This window comes from Zingiber officinale, chromosome 2B (genome assembly GCF_018446385.1).
Source record: "Zingiber officinale cultivar Zhangliang chromosome 2B, Zo_v1.1, whole genome shotgun sequence".
Taxonomy (NCBI): domain Eukaryota; kingdom Viridiplantae; phylum Streptophyta; class Magnoliopsida; order Zingiberales; family Zingiberaceae; genus Zingiber; species Zingiber officinale.
The window spans coordinates 10,675,716-10,696,817 of record NC_055989.1 but is presented as its reverse complement, the minus strand read 5'-3'; the positions used below and the strand labels follow the sequence as shown (position 1 = coordinate 10,696,817).

General features: G+C 42.6%; 3 protein-coding genes and 1 long non-coding RNA gene across 5 annotated transcripts; 3 read left to right on the top strand and 1 right to left on the bottom strand.

The window, feature by feature from the left end:
- Nucleotides 1-7,184: 7,184 nt before the first annotated feature.
- LOC122045274 (inactive leucine-rich repeat receptor-like serine/threonine-protein kinase At1g60630) lies at nucleotides 7,185-11,346 on the top strand. The gene is made up of 2 exons (XM_042605417.1): nucleotides 7,185-9,367; nucleotides 10,495-11,346. Exons 1-2 carry the CDS (start codon nucleotides 7,966-7,968, stop codon nucleotides 11,232-11,234), a joined length of 2,142 nt encoding a protein of 713 aa, XP_042461351.1. The 5' UTR covers nucleotides 7,185-7,965; the 3' UTR covers nucleotides 11,235-11,346.
- Nucleotides 8,343-10,171, bottom strand: LOC122045275. Its single transcript, XR_006129955.1, has 2 exons — nucleotides 9,589-10,171; nucleotides 8,343-9,462 (listed from the first exon to the last, which is right to left on the bottom strand). It is a non-coding gene; the product is annotated as an uncharacterized LOC122045275 (long non-coding RNA).
- A 2,927-nt stretch (nucleotides 11,347-14,273) lies between the features above and the next one.
- Nucleotides 14,274-17,095, top strand: LOC122045273. The gene is made up of 5 exons (XM_042605416.1): nucleotides 14,274-14,559; nucleotides 14,656-14,762; nucleotides 15,523-16,027; nucleotides 16,587-16,702; nucleotides 16,814-17,095. The coding sequence occupies exons 1-5, from the start codon at nucleotides 14,332-14,334 to the stop codon at nucleotides 17,016-17,018; spliced, it is 1,161 nt and encodes a 386-aa protein (XP_042461350.1). The 5' UTR covers nucleotides 14,274-14,331; the 3' UTR covers nucleotides 17,019-17,095.
- Nucleotides 17,096-17,212: 117 nt separating this feature from the next.
- On the top strand, nucleotides 17,213-19,447 carry LOC122045272 (sialyltransferase-like protein 1). 2 transcript variants are annotated; one of them, XM_042605414.1, is made up of 2 exons: nucleotides 17,213-18,671; nucleotides 19,237-19,447. In XM_042605414.1, the coding sequence occupies exons 1-2, from the start codon at nucleotides 17,550-17,552 to the stop codon at nucleotides 19,336-19,338; spliced, it is 1,224 nt and encodes a 407-aa protein (XP_042461348.1). In that variant the 5' UTR covers nucleotides 17,213-17,549; the 3' UTR covers nucleotides 19,339-19,447. The 2 variants fall into 2 exon arrangements, with proteins under 2 accessions (XP_042461348.1, XP_042461349.1); XM_042605415.1 differs by lacking the exon at nucleotides 19,237-19,447 and having other exon boundaries at nucleotides 17,215-18,980.
- The last annotated feature ends 1,655 nt before the right edge of the window (nucleotides 19,448-21,102 follow it).

The following is a 21,102-nucleotide window of genomic DNA, read 5'->3' as shown; positions in this document are numbered from 1 at the left end:
TTTCCAAAATAGGATCAGTCAAAAAAATAATATCAGGAATATTTTGTAAAAAGAAATTTATATACATATAATCACGTTAGCAATACGTGACGTTAGCCTCTTAATGAATATATTAACAAACTTTAAATAAATATATTCATGAGTTTACTAATCAAATATTATTGAACTCGAGCTTGATTTCATAATATTTTTGATCTTGAAATCAGGCTCGACTAGCTCATTAACTTAATCGAATGAATTCAAATGATTTTTTTTCGAATCGAGACCCGAATAATTCGTGAGCATCTTGACTCGTTTACACCCCTATCCATGATATATTTATCCTTCTCCCCCTAATTAACTGTTCCATTTGAGTTTAGGTAGTTTGCATACTGGTTCAAGACGGGCCGAGGCATATAGGAGGGAAAAAATTCAATACAATTCGAACCCAACTCCTTTGAAATACCTCGTTCGCCCTTCACTATCTTCATTGATCAACTCCACTGCACTGCCTCGCCTACCTGCCTCCTAAGCTTCCTCTCCTCTCTAAACCTGTCTAAAGCTATCAGACATATAAGAAAAAAAAATCTATCAATCTTCTATTATTTATCTTTTAACTACCCACTGCTAGAAAAAAATAAAACAATTTGAACTCTCCTCCTTCGAAATCCTCGTTCATATGCAATGTGTTCCCCTATATATATGATAATCATCTATTATTTATCTTTTAACTACCTGCTGTTGTCTCGTGTTACTATTTAGGGTTTTCATAGCTACTATAATGTGCTTAGACCAGAATATTGTAGCTGTTATAAAGTTGTAGCTGCTACAATATTTCGGTCTAATCATGTTGTGGCATTTAACTAATCATAACTACTATAACATTTTGGTCTAATCATGTTGTAGCAGCTATGATTGTAGCTAGTAGTGTAAATTATTTGTTGTTCATAAATAATTTTTATATTATTTCATTCTCATAACTCACTTTATTTGTTTTTAGGGATTCATCAATTTCTACTAATTTACTATCTTATATTGATAATCTTGAGCAACAATGGATGTCTTTCTCATCCACTAGGTAATCCATCAACTAAGGACATCCTTATAAGTAAAAAAAAAAATGTACATGAGGAGGTGGCACTGTATTCCAATACCCAACAAGTTGACATTATACTACAACAGAGGAGGAAGATAGATCATCATATGAGCTAATGAGGACCCATATAATTTGAAGGGGATACAAATTATTTTAACTTTGTATCCTTAGATGTTGAAAACCATTTTATATTTGAGCACTAAAAACAATGATTACACAAACACTAATAATTTATATATACATGACATTGAGAATGAAAACTTTAGTGTGAATGAGTCAAACCAAATTGAGATGATGATCCAACCTAATGTAGTCAATGACGCTATCACAATTGATTTAGCTAACGTAATGTAGTCAATGATCCTCTAGGAAAGGGAGATGATGAAGGAAATCTTCATTCATGCCTTGTCATGAAGAGCTTAAGGCTATGGGATTTAGCCTTGGTATAAAGAAGATGTTAAGGCTATGGGATTTAGCCTTGTGATAAAGAAGAGATTAATACTATGAGATTTAGCTTTGTGATAAAGAAGAGGTTAAGACTATGAGATTTAGCCTTGGTATAAAGAAGAGGTTAAGGCTATGAGATTTAGCCTTGTGATAAAGAAGAGGTTAATGTTATGAGATTTAACCTTAGTATAAGAAGAGGTTAAGACTATAGGATTTAGCCTAACTTAGAGGTATTGTCAAACATAAAAAATCGGGAGATTGTTGGGGCAATTCCCCTAGGTCATGTTTGACCAGTTTGACTAAGCTTGAGTTGAGTCAAGTTTGAGTTGAGATTTGAGTTTTGATGTTTGACAATATAAGGAAATTACCGGAGCAATCATCCGGTTGTGGAGATGGTCAAAGGATTGACCAGGCTGATGAGAATACAAGTCAAGTAGGTCAAGGTTGACAGGAGACTTGACTAGGAAAGTCCTAACTGGATGTTAGGCATTTGGAAAGTCCTAGTGAGGAGCCAGGCAACGGGAAAGTCCTAGTGTGGAGCTAGGCAGGAGAAAATTCAAGTGTGATCTTGGCAAAGGAAAAGTCCTGGTGAGGAGCCAGGCAATTGGAAAGTCCAAGTGTGATCTTGGCAAAGGAGAAAGTCCTGATGAGGAACCAGGCAATTGGAAAGTCCAAGTGTGATCTTGGCAAAGGGTGTAAGTCCAAGCATGTGGTCTTGGCAAGGTAAGTCCTAGTATGACTTGGCAAGGAAGACCCGACAACTAGGATGAGGTCGAAAGAAACTCCTGAAGACAAGGCGTGAAGGATGGGGAGATATTCGAGGGGCGCAAGGCTGATGGAGGAGACTAGAATGCTAGTTCGAGGTTGGTCGGGTGTGGCCAAATGCTAGGCATGGAGACCCAACAGGTCACGGTTGACCGGGAGTGGGTTGGAGACTTTGGACTTGAGATTGAGTTAAGTTTAGGATGGTCAATCGATTGGAAAATCGATTGAACTAGGGTCCAATCGATCAGCTGATCGATTGGAGTGTGCTGCGAAGGAAGAAATGACCCAATCGATTGGTCGATCGATTGGGAGCATGAGTCGCGAGCACAGAGATCTTCCCAATTGATCGGGCAATCAATTGGGAATCTCCAATCGATCGGTCGATCGATTGGAGCTGGGAGTTCTCGCGCGATCGCGAGAACACAGAAAGCATCTGAATCGATCGGTGGATCGATTCAGAATGTCCCAATCGATTGGCCAATCGATTGAGATTCGACCGTTGCGCAGGATGCAGGTGAGGGACGGCTGGGATTGTGCGGAGCTGACGTGGCGATCGATTGGGGTTGATTTCAATCGATTGGGAGCACAAGATATAGCTGTTGTGGAGCGTTTTTCTCCGCAGATCTTTGCGATCTTCTCCTGTGGGCTTACAACGATCTTCACAACGATTTCTATAGCACTCACGCCAGTTCTTGAAGGCACTTGAGGAGTATCTTCAAGGTTCAAGAGACAACAATAAGTAGCAAGAAGAAAGGTGTATTCACTTGTATTCTTAGAGTTTCTTCTTGTATTTGTGTTTGTGTTGTGTGTGAGTTTGTACGAGGCTTCTCCGCCTCCGGCTGCGACTGAGAAGGAGGTTTTCATTAGTGAAGATAGCGTGTCGTGTGTTGATCCTTAGATTAATCACCTCTTCTTGAGGTGGATACCAAGTAAATCCTAGGTGTTAGTATTTTGAGTGTTTGTCTTCGAGTATTCCGCTGCACAACAACAAGACGAAGCAAACCGACGCAAGCGTGACGAAATGCTATTCACCCCCCCTAGTGGGCACATCGGTCCCAACAATATACAGCCGTCAAAGTGCCTCTATCTTAGTGGCAAGCATGGAGACACCTATTGTCTGAGGTGCCAGGTTCGAGCCCTCTTAGCAACATATTAATGTTGCATGCGGTGCCATGTCCGAGCCCTCTTAGCAACAGTGTGGTATTGTGCCTCTCCAAAAAATCTCTTCGGGGATTTCTAGAGTATGGGGCAGCTCTGCGGTGGGGCCAGTCACATTAAAAAGTTTACCCAACACAATTTGTGTCCCCTCAGGATGGTCTAATGATTAGCATATGAGGTGCTGCCACCATTAGCGGGGGCACTAGGGGCAAGCGTAGTCGCCTTTTGCCACCATATAGTCATATACAACCTTACACTGATTAAATCTATCAAAATTTTTAATGTCATATGCATAATCAAGTAGTGATTGTATTGGTAGTCTAAATATACTGCTAATAGTAGTAAATAGCATGCCAATAAACAAATACAAAATAACAAGTTGATAAAATAAAAGATCAAATTCAGGAGATGATTGTTTATTGATATTGATTAGCTTGTTCTCTAGTTCATTCTTTGAACAATCTTGATCCATAAAATGTTGAAGGTAGAGGTGGACGATATCCAAATATAAAGGAACTGCATCACTATGGTTTAAAAGTCCTGGAATCAAAGCAACATCTTTTCTTGTGAATTTAATCATCTGATTTTGAAATATGAAATACTTAGCATGATGGTCCCAATTGCCAAACATATTTTATACAAAATATTTGCATTATGTGGTATGCCTAGGGCCCAAGCAAATGAGCTTATACTTATTAACTTCATCCATCAGTCATTTAATTGTAGTGATGATATGAAGGACTTAAACTGGTGGACACTACTTTTCCATTGTATTTTCTTACGATATGCACAAGAAGTAGAGTTTAGGTAGGAGGTTGAAGCACTAAACGTCATTTAATTTTATAAAATAAATGCTTTATATCTTAGTAATACATTACAATGTTAGTTTTGAATAATAAAATGATATTTCAACTAATTTTGCCCAAAACATTATAGCAGCTAAAAAATGTTTTGGTCTAACCATATTGTAGCAACTACGAAATTATAGTTGATGCAATGTTCTTGTTGAAGAATGTAGCAGCATCTATGATTCGTAGCTTTAACAACATACTTAGACTACAATCTAGAAGGTTATAGCAGCTACGAACTCGTAGTTGCTACAACATGGTTTAGATCGGAACATTGTAGCAGCTACGATAAATCGTAGCTGCTACAGTGTGATTAGACTAAAATGTTATTGCAGCTAAGAAATCATGGTTGCTACTACGTTTTTAGACTAGAACGTTGTAGCAGTAGGAAATTGTAGTTGCTATAACATAGTAAGACCATAGATAAAAACATTATAGCAATTACAATTGGGTATCTACTACAATAATATATTTACTACAACAATGACAATTGGATGGAGGAGGAAGATGTTCGGAAACTCGAATGGTAATTCAACTGACATTAAAATTTAAATCCTAAATAATAAGATGAGACAATAGTAGACAGTTAAAAGATAGATAATAGGACATGGACACGTAGTTAAAAGATAGATAATAGAACATGGACACGTAGATTGGAGAACACATTACAAATGAACGATGATAGACAAAAGAGGAGGTGCAGTGGTGTTGATTGGCGAATGATACGGATATGGCTTAATGGCAGGAAAGGAATTATGAGGGGGAGGAGGGGCAATTTTGTCATTGCACTATTTAGGGCTTTATTAGGTGGAAGAGAGCACTGTTGCAAGGGGGGTCTTCTTCGTGGATTTGCACCGCCGCCACTAGAGGAACTTCCTCCCTATCACAATCCTCGCCGACGACGATGTCGGTCGTCGGATGCTCCTCTCCTTTTCTGCCTCTGGTCGTCCCTTCTCCTCACCCACACGAGCCGCTCTCAAATGCCTCCGCCGCTTCTTCCTGCGATGCCCAGCCACCTCTTCCCCTCCTCTGATGTTGCTGCCGGCGACACTAGTAGCCGGCGCCTCCTTCTCCCCATCGCAACGCCGCCACCAAGGAGGAAAAAGGAAACGACCTTCTTCTCTCTCTCTCGCCACCACCCTCTAGCAACGGTCGCGCGGGCAGACCACTGCCCCTTCCCTCCTCGCAACGCCGCAATCCTTCTCCTCTTCGCAACGCATCCACTAGACCAACATCGCTCCCACTTTCTTCCTTGTCGCAGCGACCAACCGTCACCACTGCGATCATTGCCCCGCCCCCCCCCCCCCTCTCCAGCGTTAAGGGCTTAACTCTTTGCCGGCCAGCCCCTTATCGCCATCATCGACTATCGTTCACAGGCGCCTCTAGTGTCGCATACGGCTCCCAAGCCGTGGCCGAGTCCCATCATTGTAGACGGCTTCCGATCGGCGTTTGTAATATATTTCCAAAGCCGATCCGGTAGCCGACCCATGTTGACGAGCGTCTTCGGCACTATTCCAGCCATCGAGCCCTTGTTGTGTTTCGGCCTACGAGCCGCGGTTATGTTTCAGACTATATGCGTTGTGCCTAGCTTTGGGGTTGCTTTATTTCCCGACCTGCGTGTCGGTGTCTTATCCCGGTCTGCGTGCCGGTATCTTATCCCATCCTGCGTGTCAGTGTCTTATCCCGGTCTGCGTGTCGGTGTCTTATCCCGACCTACGTGTCGGTGTCTTATCCCGGTCTGCGTGCTAAGATTTTATCCCGACCTACAACTCGTCTTCCGGTTCCATGCCGTGTGCGGCTTCACGTCGGCAGATCCAGCTCTCCAGTTTGATCGGAGTCATCTACTCTTCTAGGTCACAACAACTCGAGCCGCGTCCTATCCGAGGGCGCCCCCCTGGGCCAGGGTATGTTCTCGTAATCACTTTCCTTTCATTTTATTATTCTAGTATTAATTTGTTACTCATATATTCGTTGGATCCGCCTCGAGCCTCGAGGTACCAGAGACTAGGGTGATCCAGTCGCTAACTGCAGGTAGCGTTGAGCAGAGGACTTTTGACGACTTGGTCAGCACAGAAGTCATCTCAACAATACCTCCCTCCGGGACGTCGTGACTCGGTCAATATTCCATCCACCTTATCCGGTGATCCGTCTGACTCAGATTTCGGACAGGATCAACGAAGATAGAGAATTGTGAATGACGAACGAGGGATTTTGAAGGAGGAGGATTCGAAATATTTGGAATTTTTTTCGAGAAGCAGCTTTGCAAACTACCCAAACTCGGACGAACCAGTACATTGGGGAGAGAAGGATACATGTACCAGGGATGGAGCGCCCTTTAATATTAAAGCAAAGAAGGGCCCTGTTTGACGATTCATTAAAAAAATGAACCACCATTTTGATTTTTGATCATAAATAGATGAACAATTTATGATTTTCAAAACAAGTATATAATCAAAACATGTGTAATTATAAATCAGATTCGACTAAACTGATATGAACGCTTAAGGAAGGCTAAATTGAAAGCTTTACAATTTTCATTCCAACACCGAAGGTTAAACCTTGTTTGATCGATAGCGAGGCCAAAAGACGCATTTAAAATTATGAAAATTTTAAAAAATGTATCTAAGTTTTTGATTTTTTAAAGGGTCACTTATTTTCTATTTTCCCCTTCCACCAAATATTATGATACTATCAAAAAGCAATATCATTATAGTGTTGATTTTAACAAAATTAATACTATAATAATACTGTATTTTAAAAATCAATACAATTTTACTAGGTTGTTCTTTACAAAATAACATCATAGTGCGATGACGAAAATGATAAAATAAATAATACATGCGTCTTTAAAAAAAATTGAAAGTTAAATATATCTTCGATAATTTTAAAGTGCGCCTTTCAATCATGGCCGTTTATCAAATATAAAGGTGCATTCCCCGTTGCTGATCATTAAAATTTGGGCACCTGTCCGTATCAATAATCATTACGAGTTTATTGCTTGGCTTGTCATGAGACTCTACTCCGCCCTCACGCCAGCTAGACGAGCTGCATCGATTCAGAAACATTTATTATTTACCTTCTCTCTCTCTCTCGCTGTTTTTTCCCTTGGAAGAACTTTAAATCGGTCCACTCCTTCCTTCCCCCAGATTTGAAAGAGATGCCACTGTGCGTCTGCGGCTGACTGTGAGCTCCTCAGTTACCTTTCAGTTCTCCACGTTTCGACCTTCTCCTCGCTCTTCTCCATACATTTCCAGCTTCAGCGGCGGAAGGTCCATCGGATCCCATGCCATTGAAGAGGAGCGAGGAAGGTGGAGGAGGTGAGGGGAGACAGAGGAATTAAATGAGCTTTTAAGAAGCCGAGGTGTGAGCGTACTGGGGAATGGGGATGGTAATTAATATCGGGGAGTGGCAGTGGTAAAACGAGGGATGATGAGCGACCACAGCCATTGCTCTGTTTTTCCCTTTCGCTGCTACTGAGTGAGTGAGTCACGTGAAGGCAGACCCGTGCTTTGAGGACGACGGGCTCGCTCACTTCCGAGTTCCGCCTCCCGCCGACAGCGCAGCCTCTCGATCTCGCGCGTCAATGTCCAAAGATCTCAGCTTTCTGTTTCTGGCGGGTGCAATGTGATTCAGAAAGCCACTCCTGCTCGGCCTTCCTGCGGCGGCCTTCTGATGAAGGCTACCCCGTTTGCAACTCCAATGTGCAGTTTTTACCTGTGTTTCTTCTTCTTCTTTTTCTTCCTCTGCTTCTCGACCTCGTTTGCCGCCAATGTGCCGAACGGCGGCGACGTTGCCGCGCTCTTGACCTTGAAGAACTCTATAGATCCTCAGGGCTCCCTGCCGTGGCGGCGGGAGACCGCATCGGGGCTCTGCGGCGGGTGGAATGGAGTGAAGCAGTGCAACCCTGGCGGTAGAGTGACAAAGCTCGTGCTCGAGTTCCTCAACCTCACCGGGACCATGAGCCGGGACCTCCTTGCTCCTCTCGACCAGCTTCGCGTTCTCAGTTTCAAGTCCAACTCGCTCTCCGGCGCCATTCCCGACCTTTCCCACCTCGTCAACCTCAAATCTCTCTACCTCAGCGAAAACCAGTTCTCCGGCCAGATTCCAGCCAATCTCGACTTGCTACACCGTCTGAAGGTGATTGCCCTCTCTGGAAATCTCCTTTCCGGCCCAATCCCGGTGTCTCTCGTCAGCCTCCCGCGGTTGTATGAGCTCATGCTCGAGGATAATCGCCTCACGGGGCAAATCCCAGCATTCAACCAACCCAGTCTTCGATACCTCAACGTCTCTGGGAACGACCTCTCCGGCGAGATCCCCGCCACCAGAGCCCTTTCACAGTTCAATGCTTCCTCTTTCCACGACAATGCAAACCTCTGCGGGGCTCAAATTGGGGTTCCCTGCACTCAAAAATTGATTTTTCCGCCGTCTTCTATCAGCCCGGGATCGTCTTTGGATCATGTAAATGCCTTCCCACCTTTCCTGCCTCCCACCGGCAGCAACCACAGCAGGAGGCGGGCCATTGCCATCGTCGCCGGGTCTGTCGCGGGGGCTCTCTTCTTGTCAATTTGCTTGGCCCTCGCGTTGCTTTGGTTCTGCAATAGGAACCGGAGGCGGCCGGTGGTTGAGACCCGATCAGTCGGTTACGAATCAGGTGCTGGCCGCAACAAGCCAGATGAAGAAGGCGGGGCAGCCGTCGGCGGCAGTGGAGGAGGAAGAGGAGACAAAGGCGGTTTCTCGTGGGAAGCGGAGGGGCTCGGAAAGCTCGTATTCTGCGGCGCTGTCGGTGAGATGTACAGTCTGGAGGAGCTATTGCGGGCTTCGGCGGAGACGCTGGGGCGGGGGACGGTCGGAAGCACCTACAAGGCGGTGATGGAGTCCGGATTCATCGTGACGGTGAAGCGTCTCAAGGATGCCTCCCGCCCGCCCCCAGAGGAGTTCGGGCGGCGCATGGAGGAGCTCGGCCGTCTGCGCCACCCCAACCTCGTCCCCCTTCGCGCTTACTTCCAGGCCAAAGAGGAGCGTCTCCTCGTCTACGACTACTTCCCCAACGGCAGTCTCTTCTCCCTCATTCATGGTTTGTCACCCCTCAATCCTTCTCTAATTTGCTCATTACTCCCATGTTAATTTAACTAATTCTCCGTTAAGCTCCTCCATTTAAACTGGCAAATCCTGGCAAAATGCAGTTTAAAACAATATACTCAACACGATATCTCATGCAATTAACAATCTAACCATTGCAACAATCTTGAAAATCAAAATTATGAAACAGTAGCATGCCATGCATAAAAAACTAACCAGCCTATTTAGATGTGGGTAGAAATAGGAGAGTAGATTGATATGGTTAGATTTGCAATTCTTAAACCAAAAGCTCCCGTACAATATTTGGCATTCAATGCCATCAACAGCTCAAGTGATAGGGTTGGTATGAGGCCTGTTGATACAAACAAGAAATTTAAGAGCTACCTCACTCTGTAACAGTGACCATTAAATGACCATCATTTGGTGGGCATAAACTCGGAAAACAGAAACTTAATATTAATATCAGTAGTTGTTTGAATTTGATTCTGAGAATTTTTTGGTAAAAGTAGATAGAGAGAGAGTTTTAAGCTCACAGAATTGCAGTATGGAAAAGTAACTGCAGGGTTGCCGCTGCTCAGCCCTGTAGATAGATTCTTTATCTCGGGCTTGACTGTGACTACCTGATTCAATTTAAAGTTTATCCCATCCTAGTCTGACCTCTTTGTCCTATTATTATTACATGGAAAGAAGAAGCTTTCCATTCAAACTTGAGATCCACCAAATCTTGAAACCTCACTAATTCATTCCCGGATCCACCATGCCTCTGCCTCCATTAAAGCAGAGCTGGCATTGTTTTTGTCTGGAGCCATCGAAGTAAGCGACAAGGATGTGCGCAGGCGAGCCATGAATTGAGCATGGCCCCCCGTTTGCGCTCTTCGCCATTTTAACAAACACCTTGTCGGCTTTCCTCGCTACTGCAGTTGCTTAAGAATTCAGAGCCCCCTCGTTGTACTTACCCTTGTGCACTCACGTGGAGATGCTGCTTCTGCTTCGGGGAGTTAAACAAGAATCTTTCACCGACTTTCACAGGCGTGGTTGATCGAGATGGTCAAAGCTACCAGTTTGTGAAGAACATTGAATTTATTTATTGATTCTAATGGATGGCTTGCTTACTTGTGGCAGGGTCGCGGCCATCGGGGAGCGGGAAGCCGCTTCATTGGACGTCGTGTTTGAAGATTGCGGAGGACGTGGCAAGTGGGCTGGCCTTCTTGCACCAGACTAGCCCAGTAACGGTCCATGCGAACCTGAAGCCCGCTAACGTGCTCCTCGGCCCAGATTTCGAGTCTTGCCTTGCGGACTACGCCCTGATCCCGACCCTGCTCCTCCACGACGACGCCTTCCCTTCGTCGTCCTCCGCCGCAGCCGCCTCCTCCTCCTCCCTCTTCTACCGCGCCCCCGAGGCCCGAAGCTCACAGTCCTTCACCCCGCTCTCCGACGTCTACAGCTTCGGCGTTCTCCTCCTCGAGCTCCTCACCGGGAAGGCGCCCTTCCAGGACCTCCTCGAGGAGCCCGGCGGCGACGTCACTCGCTGGGTCCGATCCGTGCGCGCCGAGGAGCGGAATGACTCCGGGGAGGAGGCCGGCGGGGGATCCTCGTCCGGGAACGAGGCGGCGACGGCGGCGGCCGCCGCGACGGCGGAGGAGAAGCTGACCGCGCTGCTGAACATCGCGGCGGCGTGCGTGGCGGTGGAGGCGGAGAGGAGGCCGGCGATGCGGGAGGTGCTGCGGATGATACGGGAGGCGAGGGCGGAGGCGATGGTCGCGTCGTCCAACAGCAGCGACCACTCGCCGGGCCGGTGGTCGGGCACGGTGCAGAGCCTGCCGAGGGAGTACGGATCGGAGGGGTTCACGGAGAGGGATTAGATCCGAATAATCAGCTTCTCGCCGGCGATCGATCGGCGGGCTGAGTGGCGTGTGAATTGAATTTGTTGAGATTTAGTCGTGGTCATAAAAGGAGAATTAATTTGTTTTCTCAGAGTGATCGAACGACTTCTGCCATGTTTTTAAGTTTTTCTGTTTCATTTCCTGAATGGCTCGATCTGTACGAAGACAAATCTCTCCGAAGATAACAAATAAAATATAACAAATAAAAAACCTCGTGAATTTATAGTGAAGTTTTGATATAATAATAAAATTATTATCAGTTTGAGTTGTGGAAATAATTTTTTATAAAAATATAAAGCAAGGCTGTGGTCTAAAGGAAGGAGTTCAAGTTGGATAGTGTTTTAATTGAATCGAGTCTAAGTTGAGTTCTCTCAAACTAGATTTAATTTGATCATGACAGATTGGGCAAAGTGATTTTAGCCAAAGTTGGTTTGTTAGATAATGGTCAATTGCATGCTTTGATAGAATTAGAGGATATAGTAGCCTTAGAATTTCGGCCTTAACAATTTATGGATCAATCAAACCCACAGGATATCACAATCCATTCGATTTTAGCCCTAAAAGAGGAAGGTAATTCATCCCTTGATCTTCCTATAAACCTTTTATGGAGATTGATGCGGCGACAAAGGGAGATCCACTTGATACGGGATCAACTGTCAAAGTGGAAATCAAAGTTAAGGAGGTAAACGTCCAGGTGTCAAATGATCGGACGAAAGATAATTGTAACGCCCGGTTGGGATGGTCAGAGCCCGTCTGATGAGAGGCATGTCCTATCCGACCACCTGTCTAGCTCGGGATAATACGTAAGACAGCCGATACTCAGTACGGAGCAGCAGGACGCCAAAAGAGACCGGATAGCTTGTCCGAACGGAGGAGAGCATGTTACTTCACAGTCACTGCACAAGAGCAATTGAAGTCGACAGAGTGGTCTCGGCCGAGCGACTACCTTGCTCGACTAAGCAACGGAACCTGGTCAAAGACGGAGCAAAATCCCGGTCGCTATCCCGCTCAGCTAACACAACGAGATCACTATAATATTTCTTGACATCCTTTTGGGAAATAGTGTCGCTGACACAAGACATGGTCGACAGACAGATTGTACGGAGGAAGCTTCTACTGTCTTGTCAGGGATATACATGCTCTGTTAAGGTATGGTGTTAAAGGTACTTTCTTGGCAGGTCCTTTCATGGGATGTATTGGAGAACACAATCACGGCTCGAGGAGTGTGCATATCGCTCACCAAGGCTCTATATAAAGAGGGTTCATCACTGGCAGAGGTGTGTGTTATTACTGTCTGGTGCTAGTTTTACTGTTGCTCTACTTTGTCTACAATTCCGATGATTGACTTGAGCGTCGGAGGGCTAATGCCGGGAACCCTTCCATGGCTCGACACTAACGTTACTTGTTTTACAGAACGGAGCAAGATCTATAGCCGATTAGCGAATCTGTCACATCCTCAACTTTTCACCTTCTTTCTTTCAGACAGGATCAGAGATCATTCTAATTTTTTTCATATAAATTTTTTGATTTTTTTATATAAAAAACATGTTAAATAGTTCTAAATAATATTAGAGAAGAATCTCCAAATATCTAATCTTCTTTCACTTAGTTGAGAGTAATAATTAGAGTTTAGTTCGTGAGTAATTTGGTCAAAATCTCAATGGAGAACCTGCAACATAACTAAGGCTGTAAATGGGTTAAGTCCAAATTTTATATGGATCTGAATGGATTAAGTCCAGTCAAATTTTATATCTGTCAAGTTTCTTTGATAAAATAATTGGTTAAACCTAAAACAAATCAAGTTGTCGAAAATGTTATCAAACTTTTAATTTTTAATTTTTTATATTTTATAAATTATTTAGTTGATGAGTAAATTTAATGTTAAAATTTATTTATTTATTTATTTTATATTTATTTTTAAATTAGAGCTAGGTATAACCCAATCACAATTATTTTTAGTCAAAACTGCATCGCCCATGATATTGCTAAGAGACCTGCTTTTCCCCCCCTCCCCTGACACCCTCACCTCCCGGCCCCACTCATTTTTTTACCTTTATACCCCTTATTTTGTGTCATGTTTTTTTTTACAAATTTTTATTTCTTTTTAATCATTTTTTTTATCAATTTTTTTTTAACGGTTTTATTTTTTGAATCAATTTTTTGAATCATTTTTTTATCAATTTTATTTTTTTAAATAATTTTTTATTATATATTTACCATGGTAAATAATATTTATTTAATATTAAAAAATAGTATTATTTTTTAATAGTATATTTTCACATTCCACACTCTCTCTTCCCGCTCCATTATATTATTTACCTTTATACTATTTTTTTTATTCCATTTTTTTTATTAAGTATTTTCTCTGCAAGAATATTATATTTGTAATCTGAGATTGAATTCTATGTCCCTAATTTTCTCTGTCCTCGTGTTCCACTCGTCGCGTCCAGCCCACTATTAGCGACCTTTGGCCGTCGTCCCGATCAGAACTATATCCTAGGGGGAAGATGAACTCAAGGGATCGCCATCAACACGATTGACATCGGTATTCGACCGAATCTGAGCAGGGACTCAGATCGACGGTGAAGGAAAGTCTGCTCAGATCCGGCCAAATTTTGGCGCTGATCGCGCCGATGCGACCTCACTACGTTCACATTCTCCCTAGAATATAATTTTAATCGAGGCGGCAACCGAGAGCCTCCGACGGTGCCATCGACGGTGGGATGAGGCGACGAGTGGGAACAAGAGCAGGTGATATTGGAATAGAGGATTCGATTTCTTGTAATCTTTTATTTTTTTAATAGTATATTTTAGAGGTTATTATTTATAAAAAATTTAAAAGTAAAATATGGATAAAAAATATAAAAAAAATTGATGAAAAAATAATAAACAAAATTTATTAAAAAAATAAAACTAAACAAGTAAATAAAATTGAAAAAAAATTTAAAGAAGTAAATACAATTAGAAAAAAAAACCTGTGATTTAAAGAAGGAGGGGGCGAAAAGGTCTTTTAACATAGGAGAGAGAGGGGGGTGGGAAAAGCAATTTACTATTGCTAAACCTAGAGTGACGGCTGATGGGGAAGCGCGGGAAGAAGCACCGCGAATCACCAAGGCACCGAAGCGGCGGCGGCGGAGATGATAACGACGACTCCTTACCCTCCGCCGCTTACGACCTTCCGTTGCCAACCGATCAGCAAGAGCTAAGCGATCCGGAAGAAAAAGAAGACAATGATGACGGAGAGGGAGCCGATTGGAGTTCGACTGCTCTCTCCAAATTCCATCTCTATCAGCTCTCTGTTCAGGTGACATCATAATCTCCTTGTGCTGAAATGGGGCTTTCTCTAGGTTATTGAGATTTATATATATATATATTCCCATTTCATGGCGGGTCGTTACAGTCGCCAAAGGGGGACATCAGCTACATGCAAAAATTCTTTCTGATGTATGTCGGCGGACGGTTTCCCTTACATTTGCAGGAAGATTTCTGTGGAACCGCACTTTTGAGGTATATATGCAAACATTTTGTGCGCACAATTTCTTTCCTTTCATGTAGTTCTGTAGCTCCTTCCCAGACAATATGTGAAGCTCAAATGACTAGGGTTCGTGGGACTAAGATACTAATAGTTGTTACTAATTGTAAGGATTTTGCTCTTAATTGCCCTCATATGGATCTGCAGTTCAACTCTTGATAAAGTATAATGTGATTAGCATATAGGATCTTAAGTCCTGGAATTTTTATTTTTAAGATCACATTGGCCTTCTCTAAATTTGTCATATCGAAGCGCTTCAATCATAAAGATCTATGTAATAAAATACTAGCAACATAATAAAAAGATGGAAGAACAAATTTCCTCTGTATTAAAACCAATTAATCCTTCTAACAGGAATATCCATTGTGATACTCTCATCCAATTTGCTAAGGAAGCTCCATCTAGATTTTTCTTCAAAATCTCTACGGATAAGTCCCTCAAATATCTCCATGTAGATCCTCTCCCAAATCTCCATGGACAGAAAACTGTTCAATATCTATTTGGTGAATAATCTACTTATAGATGAATTCTATGCAAGTGGAATCAGTATGGTGATAATTGTTCTAATGTTTTTTTGTTAAAGATCCACTTGCACCCAATAGGTTTACTCTAGATGGGAGGTCAATTCAAATAGAAGTTTGTTGTTATTAGGGATTTACTTAAATTCACTAAATGTAATTGGAAGGTTTATTGAAGATCTTTTGATTGGAAAAATTGCTTCTCCAAATTATGCAGTTGTGAGTGGCTACGTAGTGACCCTAGACGAACAGCTGTTGGTGTTGATTTGGACCTTGAATCACTTAATTGGTGCTTTGATAATAACTTAGGTAAGCTTGGGGCTGATGGATATTCCAGGATCTCCCTTTTCCATGGTAATGTCTTGCATCCCCAGCAATCTTGCCTTGTGACACGCCAAGAACAAGATCTCATCAAAGATCCATTTTTAAGTGCACAAATTGGTTCGTCAGCAAGAGTGAATGCAACTGAGGGTAATGGCTCTGTTAACCAAGTAACCTCCATGACTTCATTGATGGAAAAATATGCACTGCCCAATAGAGACATTGTCTGTGCATTCAATTACAGCTGTTGCTGCCTCCACAAGCGTAAAGATTTGATTTTGTACTTCAAACACTCTCTGAATGTTCTGTCAAAAAAGGGTGGCATTTTTGTTATGGATTTGTATGGTGGTGTTTCGTCAGAGTGCAAGTTGCGGCTTCAAAGAAGGATTTCTAACTTTACAGTAAGTTGTGTTACTGATCTCTCAGTTACTGAAAATATTGGTTATCCATATTGAAATGACATGACCTTATTAAGGTTTGTCGTACAATAAATCTAGGTACCCTTCACCTAGTAATGTAATGTGAGGTATTGATCTAAATACTCTAAAGCCATAGTTCTAAATGCTGAATCCAACTGCAACATATTTGATCTATCTGATGCAAGTTTCTGTGTGTGTACTTCTGCCATACCGTTAAATTGTTCATTATCAAATTATGCTGTTTGAGTAGTTTGTAGATATATGATTCAACTCTTTGGCTGCTTAATTACCAAGGCTTGGTTCATGGAGCAGAATTTAGTATTTCTAGAAATGATTCAGAGACTGTGGTCGCAGAGATTTCATTGGTAGGAAGGGTCCATTTAATAATGTCTAGATTGTTGATTTATTTACTGAATCAAAGGTGATAAATTCTGGACTGCTATTATACAATGCCTATTGCAATTATCTAATAATGTTCAACATGCATCGCAAGCATCCTTTTCTTTTTTTTAGCTGATTTCTCTGTTTTGCCTGATTGCAGTATGTTTGGGAGCAAGAAGAATTTGACATACTAAACCGAAAGACAAGAATTAGCCTCCATTTCCATCTCGGAAAGCAGCATAGTATTCGACATGCATTTTCCTACGATTGGCGCTTGTAAGATTCTCGCCTTTCCTACCATCGGCACGTCTTTTCTGGGTTCCCACTTGAGTTTTGTAGATAAAAACTGATGATAAAGCAAATGCTTAAGAATTCTTCCTTCCGCAGGTGGTCGATACCAGAAATCAAGGATTGCTTGGAGGAGGCTGGATTCCGTTCCATACATGTTTGGATTCGCAAAATGCCGGATACATTGGACGATCACAATAGGCAGGAGTTTAACGCAGATAGAGATGTCAAGTATGAAGAACTGTCATCGTTCCCGCAACAAGATGCATGGAATGCTTACATTGTTGGTGTAGCAAACGCTTAGTTAACGTTCAGTATCCTTCAATTTTCTTTACAAATTTGGAGACTGAGAAATTGCCAATTACTTGGAAGATTTACATATGGAGTTGTATTACCTCTTTTTTTTTTTTTTTTTCCTTTTTGATAAAATGAATGTTTACTGTCGCATCAACATCAACGTTATCGTTGAACAATCGAAACAAATGGAAGCGCACAACCCAGGGAAGGACAGCGAAGACTGACCTATACTAAAATATATGCGTACTTACCCATGGAGCAACGGAATTTCCAAGGGATATCTCCGATGCGTTGATCTCGATTGCGGGTGCGAAACGAGTAAACACGAAAACGACAATCCCGATCTCCCTTTCTCTTCTTCGAGCTGTGAGCTGCTGAGATCCCCGTCCATGGCGGCCAAGAACCCCTCTTTGTAGCTGCCTCCCGGCTGGAATTTCTCCCGCTATTTTATTGATGTGCCTCCGCTCCTAAAGATGCGATCTTGCTGGAGAAAGGAGCGCTCTTCCTCTTCCTCGGTTCCGTACGTTTAGCGGCGAGGATGAAGCGGTCTCTGCGCTTGCCCCTTATCTTTCTGATCGTCTTCGCCGTGCTCTCCGTTTTCAGCTTCCGGGCGGCGGTCCAGGACGGGTTACGCCGCGAGCGGTCGGCCGAGGCCCCGCCGGCGGCCAACGCTTCTATTGTCAGGCTGGCGGCGGCGGAGTCTGGGGATGGGGAGCTGCGCAAGGATGTGGACGATCTTCTTGACGGGTCCTTTATCTCCTCGGCTCGCCGCCGCGGCACCGAGGCACGGCTTGTGAGCCACTCGGACTGGCGGCGCGAGGGCCACATCGATGTGCTGCGGCGTCAGGCGATGCGGTTCCCGCAACGGCTTCGCGCACCTAAAGACTACATGGCGCTGCCCGACTTCCGCCGCGCCCTCCGCGACTGGTTCCGACGCCGCCGGTTCGATCCGGGGGTTATGCACGACCTCGTCGATCTTGTCAAGCGCCCCATCGACCGTCACCGCGGCCTCTCGGACACAGGCGGAATTGAGAATCGGCGGTACGGCTCCTGCGCCGTGGTCGGCAACAGCGGAATTCTTCTCAAGAACAGCCATGGCGGGTTAATCGACAGCCACGACCTCGTGATCCGCCTCAACAACGCCCGCGTCAACGGGTACGGCCCACACGTCGGCACAAAGACCGACCTTTCCTTCGTCAACAGCAACATCCTCCACCTCTGCGCTCGGAGGCAGGGCTGCTTCTGTCACCCTTACGGCGAGACCGTCCCTATCGTGATGTACATCTGCCAAGCCGTCCATTTCCTCGACTACGCCGTCTGCAACTCGTCCCACAAGGCGCCGCTCCTCGTCACGGACCTTCGATTCGACATGCTCTGTTCCCGTATCGTCAAGTACTACTCTTTGAAGAGGTTCGTGGAGACGACAGGGACGCCGGCGGAGGGGTGGGCGAAGGCCCACAACGAAAAGATGTTCCATTACTCATCGGGAATGCAGGGGGTGATGCTTGCATTGGGGATCTGCGATCGGGTCAGCGTTTTCGGGTTCGGGAAGTCGCCGGAGGCAAAGCACCACTACCACACCAACCAGAAGGCAGAGTTAGACTTGCATGATTACGCGGCCGAGTATGCCCTGTATCGCGACCTGGTTGAGCAGCCGCAGGTAATTCCATTCCTCACAGACTCAGGATTTAAGCTTCCTCCCGTGGTATTCTACCAATGAACTCAAATTGATACTTGTGAAAGAGCATGAAGAAGGTAGTTTTAGCATCCTTATTTGTTTGCAAGGTAATTGAATGAAGAAGGTAGTTTTATTCATCCCACGCTCTGATAAATACTTGCGAAAGAGCATGAAGAAGGTAGTTTTAGCATCCTTATTTGTTTGCAAGGTAATTGAAAAGTATTGTTTGGTTCCCTGATTCAAAGTTGTGGTTATTTGAATGAAAATTTTGGAATTTGCTTGTTCATTTCAGTAGAAAGTATTAAGTATGCAGAATCACACAAATTCTCTTACACTGTCCATCCCATTCTAGACTTGAGGATTTTAGCCTCTTTATTTGTCTGCAAGGTAATTGAAAAGTATTGTTTGGAAGATTGTTCGCGGATTCAAAGTTGTGGTTACTTGAATGAAAATTTTGGAATTTGCTTGTTCATTTCAGTTCAAAGTATTTCACTGTTCATCCCATTCTGGACTTGCTGATTTTAGCATATCTTTATTTGTCTGCCAGGTAATTGAAAAGTTTTCTTTGGAAGATTGTTCCTTGATTCAAAGTTGTGGTTATTTGAATGAAAATTTGGAATTTGCTTGTTCATTTCAGCTGAAAGTATAATTAAGCAGAATCACACAAATACTCTTCACTGTTCATCCCATTCCAGACTTGCTGATTTTGCTAAGTCAAACAAACAAGTTACTTAAATTATTCAGCTCTTATGTGTAAACTCTTGTTATACTGGTTAATTGCTAATGCTTAGTACAATGACATTATGGTTACTGCATCACCCAAGTGTTCAGTATGTTTAATTAGTTCAGCATGTGTTGAAGATCTGCTAAACATTTTCAGAGGGATTTTGATGGTTATCACCATTCAAATAACTTAACTTGTGCTTCGACTTGGTATTGCCTTAAGAGCTAAAATCATTTGCATCTCTATTTATATAATCTGAATATTCATTCTGCTGCCATGGCATTAACCTCAGGTTGAATAGATTTCTAGAGATCAACAATCTATCTCCCTTCAAAGCTTCTCTAACAACCATCCATGTCTGCATAAGAGAATCTTCAGATTTTTAGTTCATTATTTCACTGCACCATTCGTGTTACTCGGTTGAGGTTGAAACATGAGTCAGTTATTTGCTAAGACCAAGCAGTTTTCATGCTCAATAGATACCCTCTGCCAAAATATATATTGCTAGAATCATAAAATATGTATGTTTGCATTCCTTGTCACTCTGGTGTGCATCCCTCAAGGAGTGCTCTTTCTTGGTTCAACGAATCGATTCTTTTCTTGCTCTGCCTGGAATATGAGATTTTGAGAAGCTTCCTCAATTACAATTGTAATGCTTTTTAGTCGAGTTTTAAGTTACTTTTGATAATACTGTGGAAATTGTCTCCATTTTTGATGTCTTTTGTTTTGTTCAAAGGTTCTTTCATGTACTTTTGAATGATTAGGCAGGAGATAATACTATTGCTCAAAAACCACTTGATTGATCTCCTTAATTTATATTAATTTGAGCAATGCACTTTGGGATTCATCATGGTTTGATATTCCTATTGTCACTCTGGAGTAATGGAATATATTTTCTTTCTTTATTTTGCTTGGCCTGCCACAAAGTGGTGGTGAGGAGCTATCTATCTATGTACAAAGAAATTCTCCACTACGAAAATAACTTTAGATCTAAAGTGAAAGGAGAAGAGAAAAAGGACATTTCATTCAAGTAAACCAACCTTTAGCTTTCACTTTCAAAGTTAAATTACTCTTCAATTACAAATTGTGTTTTTAGTTATAATTCATGCACAGATGTGAAAGTTCTAAAGATATTAATCTTTAAGACAATACATTAGTGAGAAAACTAGAAGCTATGAAGCCTCAGAGGCAAAACAAGCATACATGTACATAACCCATTTCATGCTAAGGAGAAGGACCAAGGAGGAAGTAGGAGGAGCTAACAAAGATTTGTATGGTTGAAGGGGCTTTTAAGAGGGTTGAAAAATGTTGATATAAATGAGTTTTCACATCATAGAAGTTTGGGCAAAAATCAGGTTCGTCCTATATTTTTTGGAATCTTTTTTATTATTATTATTTATTTATTTATTTTTAATAAAAAGACACCTCCATCCACTAATAACTCATGTAATGTAATCAATTGTCTTTCATTATATATTTTTATTATTATCTCTTGCTATATGCATTAAATTCTGAACTAGTGAGGCGTGTTATAACAATTATAATTTTATACTTGCTATAATATATATTTAATTTGTTAAAAATATTTTTACTGTAGTAGTGATTTTATGTTACAATACGGAGTTAATTCTTTCCATCTATTATTCATGTTGTAATAATTATAAATTTTAATATTTATTTATAGTAATT

Coding starts and splice junctions, on each gene's coding strand:
- LOC122045274 (XM_042605417.1), top strand. CDS start 7,966: ATGAAGGCTACCCCGTTTGCAACTCCAATGTGCAGTTTTTACCTGTGT. Junction 9,368..10,494: donor TCTCTTCTCCCTCATTCATG/GTTTGTCACCCC, acceptor TACTTGTGGCAG/GGTCGCGGCCATCGGGGAGC.
- LOC122045273 (XM_042605416.1), top strand. CDS start 14,332: ATGGGGAAGCGCGGGAAGAAGCACCGCGAATCACCAAGGCACCGAAGC. Junction 16,028..16,586: donor GAAGGATTTCTAACTTTACA/GTAAGTTGTGTT, acceptor GCCTGATTGCAG/TATGTTTGGGAGCAAGAAGA. Junction 16,703..16,813: donor TTTTCCTACGATTGGCGCTT/GTAAGATTCTCG, acceptor TTCCTTCCGCAG/GTGGTCGATACCAGAAATCA.
- LOC122045272 (XM_042605414.1), top strand. CDS start 17,550: ATGAAGCGGTCTCTGCGCTTGCCCCTTATCTTTCTGATCGTCTTCGCC. Junction 18,672..19,236: donor ACCTGGTTGAGCAGCCGCAG/GTAATTCCATTC, acceptor TTTGTCTGCCAG/GTAATTGAAAAGTTTTCTTT.